Source organism: Elephantulus edwardii, unplaced genomic scaffold, assembly GCF_000299155.1.
Source record: "Elephantulus edwardii isolate Elephantulus edwardi_28Jun2011 unplaced genomic scaffold, EleEdw1.0 scaffold00050, whole genome shotgun sequence".
Taxonomy (NCBI): Eukaryota; Metazoa; Chordata; class Mammalia; order Macroscelidea; family Macroscelididae; genus Elephantulus; species Elephantulus edwardii.
The window spans coordinates 8,439,853-8,445,434 of NW_006399800.1; the positions used below are offsets into that span (position 1 = coordinate 8,439,853).

The 5,582-nt window shown below is 35.9% G+C and overlaps 1 protein-coding gene across 1 annotated transcript in view; it reads left to right on the plus strand.

Annotated features, from left to right (window-relative positions):
- CDO1 (cysteine dioxygenase type 1) overlaps nucleotides 1-1,650 on the plus strand; it is a 24,895-nt gene extending 23,245 nt beyond the window's left edge. The window contains exons 4-5 of the mRNA XM_006886672.1: nucleotides 508-677; nucleotides 1,621-1,650. Coding sequence (XP_006886734.1) covers nucleotides 508-677; nucleotides 1,621-1,650 — 200 coding nt within the window. The remainder of the gene's footprint in view (nucleotides 1-507; nucleotides 678-1,620) is intronic.
- Nucleotides 1,651-5,582: the final 3,932 nt, after the last annotated feature.

Below are 5,582 nucleotides of genomic sequence, written 5' to 3' on the forward strand. Positions count from 1 at the left end.
CAGAGGCCTTCATATATCACTTCTAATCTGTTCTTTCCCTCATCTGTTTCAATACAATATACATAATTTATCCAGTTTTTTCTTTCATACCCCCACCCTGATGTCAGACCCATTCTACAACAGTGGCACCATGCAGTATTTGTCCCTTTGTGACTGAGATATTTCACTCAGATAATGTCCTCCAGGGTCACCCACTTTGAATAGATTGCATGAGTTCCTTGTTTTTCCATCCAAGCAGATATATGCACACACGCAGCTTTGTTTACAATAGCAAAGAGTTGGAAGCAGCCTAAGGGCCCATCAACAAACGAATGGATAGAGAAGCTGTGGTATATCCACACAATGGAATACTATGCTGCATTGAAAAACATGGAAGTTTAATTTTAACTAATTTACATTCATTTCATGTGCATTAAATTTGATTCATGATATTGAATGATAGACAGCTTTTTTTCCCTTCTAACAATACCTAAGCAGCATCTTCTGCTTTTCCTGTTTATTACTAAGATTCCATTGGCTTACACCGGGTAGAGAACATGAGCCACACAGAGCCTGCTGTGAGCCTTCACCTGTACATCCCACCTTTTGATACGTGTTACGCTTTTGACCAAAGAACGGGACATAAAAACAAAGTCACCATGACATTTCATAGCAAATTTGGAATCAGGACTCCATTTGTAAGTATGATTTCTTTTTCCACAGTTGAAATTAATACTTTTATGAGTATAGGATGGTAACCTCACAACATATATGTTGCTTTACTGACTTAATTATTATTTTGATATGTTACGTATTCTTGAATTAAAAAGTGAGATTTATTAGAAAGCTCAGCGTAAAGACCCTATCTTAATTGTTTTTTAATTTGGGTGATAGTTTCAATTTATAACTAAGCATTAAATTAGATGCAAATAATTGTTTTTTAAATTCAAAATGTATCTTCATTCCTAAATTAAATGTTTCATCTTCATTTATTAGAGAAATAAAAGATCCAATAAAATATTACTGATATCACTGTTACTGCTGTGACTTAGTGTTTATAGGTCTAATTTTCTGGGACAACAGTAGCTGACCTTTTACGTTGTGACTCTTTTCTAATGACATAACTTAAGAAAGTTAATTGTTTCAGTTGCCAAGTTTGTGTTTCCTTTTTAATGTTATTTAGAAAACTAATTAACGAGAATATAATGGCATGTTCCCCTTTGAGGAACAAGAGTTTACACCAGAAAAATACTAAAGCAATCAACACTAATATGCTGTGGCAATCTTCTACTTCTGGTAAAATGAAATTGTCCATTTAATGACCTTTAATTAGTATTTACAATATTCAGAAATAGCTAATGTAGAAATCAGACACTAAAAACGTCTTCATGAATCTTATAATAAGATAGACTTTATGAGCAGCAGCGACAGAATTTTCTCAGGTTCTTTTTCTGCCTTGTCATCTTTATTCCAGTCCCTGAAAGAGTGTTTTATCACAGGAACAAAATAACCACAGTTCCATTGCCACAGTTAACTTCATACATAGCAGGGAAATTAACTTGTGTAGCAGATCTTTACAAGTTTTGTGTAAAGATTCTTAAACAAGATTTCCTCCCATTTTTTTTTCTCTCTCTCTTAAAGACAACTTTGGGTTCATTGGAGAATAACTGAGAAGCATGAGACCCTGTGAAGATTTACTTTAAGGTTCACTCAACGATTTGTCTTGAACAGGAAGACCTCCTATTGTTTGCTGTCCAGTAACAACCTTAAATAAGCCAATACTTAGACCTACTGTTGGGCTGATGCTAACTCTAAGGCATTAAGTATTCAGAGTGTCTTAAGCTACTACAGGAAAAAAATCCCACTAAAAAGCATACTTTTTTTTTTTTTAAAGAACAAAATCAATGGCTCTCCAGATTCTTTTCTCTAATTCTACTGGAATCATACTAGGAATGTCAATGAGGGTGTTTATAGGTTTTAAAAATTCTTTGGTGTATAGATAAAAATTAACAATAAGCAAAACCCAGAAACAACCAACAACAGCTACCTTGCCTTGCCTTAGTGGAGGGAACTAAATATAGATGTCTTTAACATACTTTATATGTCCTTAAAATTTGCAGAGAATATTTTGAATCTGTGGGGTTTATTTTTTCAATCTTATTTTACAAATTCCTTTTTTACAAATAATTGGTTGTTGTAGATAGAGAATCTTAGGGCATTTTATCATTTGGTAAAGGAAACAACAGAGAAAGGATTGAGAGAAAGATGTATGTCTAAATACACAGCGAACCAGCATAAACATGTACATTGTTGGTTACAGACTTTGAACTGCTACCAAAATTGCCAAATAATTTTAATAAAATTCTTCTTGAACACAGTGTGACTTGTCTTTCTGATTAATGTGGCAAGAATTTCCTAGAAATCATATTTTGTTCTATAGTAGGAAAGGGCTGCACTGCCACCCCGAAGGCATGAGGTTCAAATACACCAGCAGCTCTACAAGAGAAAGACGGGCAATCTCCTCTTGTGCAGTTTACAGATTCTGACAACCTGCTGGAGGGGCAGCTATGTCTTGTTCTGACTTGACAACACACAATAACAGCACCACAAATCACTTCTGATAAAAACTTTTATGATAGAAGAATGTGAGGGAACAAAAAAAAAAAAAAACCAAACAAAAAAACTCACACCCACATTTTAGAGAAATTTACCTTTTTTGGGTTTCAGTTATGTTCACTGATTAGGCCACAAATATCGCCTTGAGGGATTCTTATCCTACTGCAATTCGTAGACAGAAGACTCATGATAGCCTGAAAAGTATGTGTGTAAATGTGAACTGATTCCCAACATCTGAAAGCTGAAGCCTTCATCCACCAATAGGTGCCTTTGGAAAGCACACAATTACTTTCTATGTATCAGAAAGCTGGACAATGACTAGGGATGGTAGTAAGGGGATTGATGCCTTTGAGCTGTGGTGCTGGAGAAGAGTATTGAATATACATACCATAGACTGCTAAGAGACCAAACAGGCTTATCCTAGAGAGGGAGAAACCAGGCTGCTCTTTGAGGCAAGGATTCTCTAATTTCGTCTGACATACTTTGAACATGTTGCAAGGAGGGACAAGTCCTTGGGGAGGAACATCGTTCTTCGGAGGGTGGAGGGACAGGGCAGGAGAGAAAGATGCTAGATGAGATTGACTCAATGATTGGAGTAATGGGGGTAGGTGTGTCAGTAAGGCTGGCAGAGGGTAGACCAGGGTTCAGAGCTCTTGTGCATAGAGTTGCGAGGAGTCACAAGCAACTCAAAGGCACACACAACAACAACAACATTTTGATCATCCTGTTTCTTGCTTGTATATTGCCAGGACCTGACAGCTTTTATTGCCTCCACTCTGTTTGTTTAGGTCAAAGTTGGCAGTGTTTTTACTGATAGAAAATTTTCAAAAACCTTCCTAGTTTTGCATGAAATATCACAGAGATTTATTCCATTAAACAAGAAATTTGGCTACAGGTACTATAGAGATGAACTCATCTCCCTTGGACCTTTTGCTAACATAGTTGAAAGATAGCTGTCTAAAATATTCTAGATGTTCTCTGTTTTGATTAAGAGGAGCTGTGACTCTCTTCAAAGAGCCTATACTCTGACCTTTTGATATTTTCAAGATAGTAACAAAAGTTTGTAGTGCTTTTCTGTAATGAACTTTCAAAAGGATTTTTATTAAGATTTTAACAAAGTTAGATTTCCATTCATTCATTGTTGCACATTTTCCTCCCTACACACACCCAGTTCGCTTTTATCTTTTAAAAGTTATTTCATTGTGTCACAATTTCCTTCCTCTCCCACCCTCAATTTTTCTGTCCACTTTGCTATGCACCTTTTGTTCTGGACTGTTGTCATGCAAATAATACCTAATCATATTTCTTTTAAACAGTGTTTTCTCTCATTTGTTTCAATGCAGTGTGCATTATTTATCCCCTCTGTTCTTAGTTTCCACTCAATCCCCATGTCAGTCTTGTTTTATAACAGTGGAATTATGCAATATTTGTCTTTTTTGTGACTAAACTATTTCACTCAGCATAATGTCCTGCAGGGTCACCCATTTTGCATATTTTATGATTTCCTCGTTTTTTAGTGTTGTGTAGTATTCCATTGTGTGAATATACCACAGCTACTCTATCCATTTGTTTGTTGATGGGCATTTGGGTTGTTTCCATCTCTTTGCTATTGTGAACAACGCAGTAATAAACATAGACATGCATATATCCATTTGGATGGCTGTTCTGGTTTCTTTGGGGTATATTTCCAGTAGTGGAATTGCTGGGTCAAATTATATTTCTATTTCCAACTTTTTGAGAAAGCACCATACTGCCTTCCAGAGTGGTTGCACCATTTTGCACTCCCACCAACAATGAAATCAAGAACTATAAATTTAATCAGAGAAAAGCTTGCAAGAACTCAAGAAGCCCTAATCCACAACATGAGAAGTCTTCCAAGCATCCTGAAAAACCTACAACCAGGAGAGGATAAAATAGATGAATGGGACCTTCTAAGAATCAAATCCCTATGAACATCCAGAAACTTTTCCAACAGGGTAAAAAGGAAAGCCACAGCCTTGGAAAAATCTATTTGGTAATGACATGTCTGATAAGGGACTTATATCTAGAATTTATAGAATATTCCTCCAGCACCACAAGATAAAAGTAAAAAAGCTAATTGCAAAATGGGCACAGGATATGAATAGACACTTTACCAAAGAAGACATTCAATGGTGAACAAACACATGAATGAATGTTCACAATCCCTAGCTCTAAGAGAGATGCAAATAAAAACAACCCAGTAACAATAGTGAAGTTCAACAGAGCAGCAAACAACAAATGCTGGTTAGGTTGTGGAGAAATTTTAACTTCTACTGTAATCAGAAAATATAAAGTTTTCAAAACCTGCTTTCTTTTTGTTTGGTAATTCTATCCTAAATTTACATCTTTCTTCTCACATTTTAAAGAGCTCAGCTGAGAGCTGTAAAGTTGATAGTTTGAACCAAGTAGTTATTTTCAGGGAGAAAGACATGACAGTGTGCCTTCATAAAGATTAGACCTGATTCTAATAATTCGATTCTGACTTACATGACTGACCCATCATCAGGTTTCTGAGGCCATAATTATTTTTTTCAAATTTTTATTTTATATTTACTTGCTTACAAAGTTCATATATATATATAGAGAGAGAGAGAGAGAGTTTCACACCGTCCTTCATTCACATTGTGTTTCATACATTCATTTCCATTCATCATGCTTTATAAAATTAATCATCATTGAACTATGGCCACCATTACCCTGCCTTTCCAGACAGGATCTTTCCTATTTCCTTACTCACCCCTCCTTCCACCCACCAAATTGTGTGACTCTATGATTTTTCCCCCCTCCCATCCTCACCCTTCAGTTCCCACCCTCCCCGTCCCTTTGGATCCTCATACACATTTTACTAATTTTCTATTTCTACAATAATAATGTTCGATCTATCTCCGACTGTAAAAGTTGGTAGAAATCATCTATTTCTTCTTCTTTGGCTCTGGTTGTTGGTGCATATATCTGAATGATAGTGG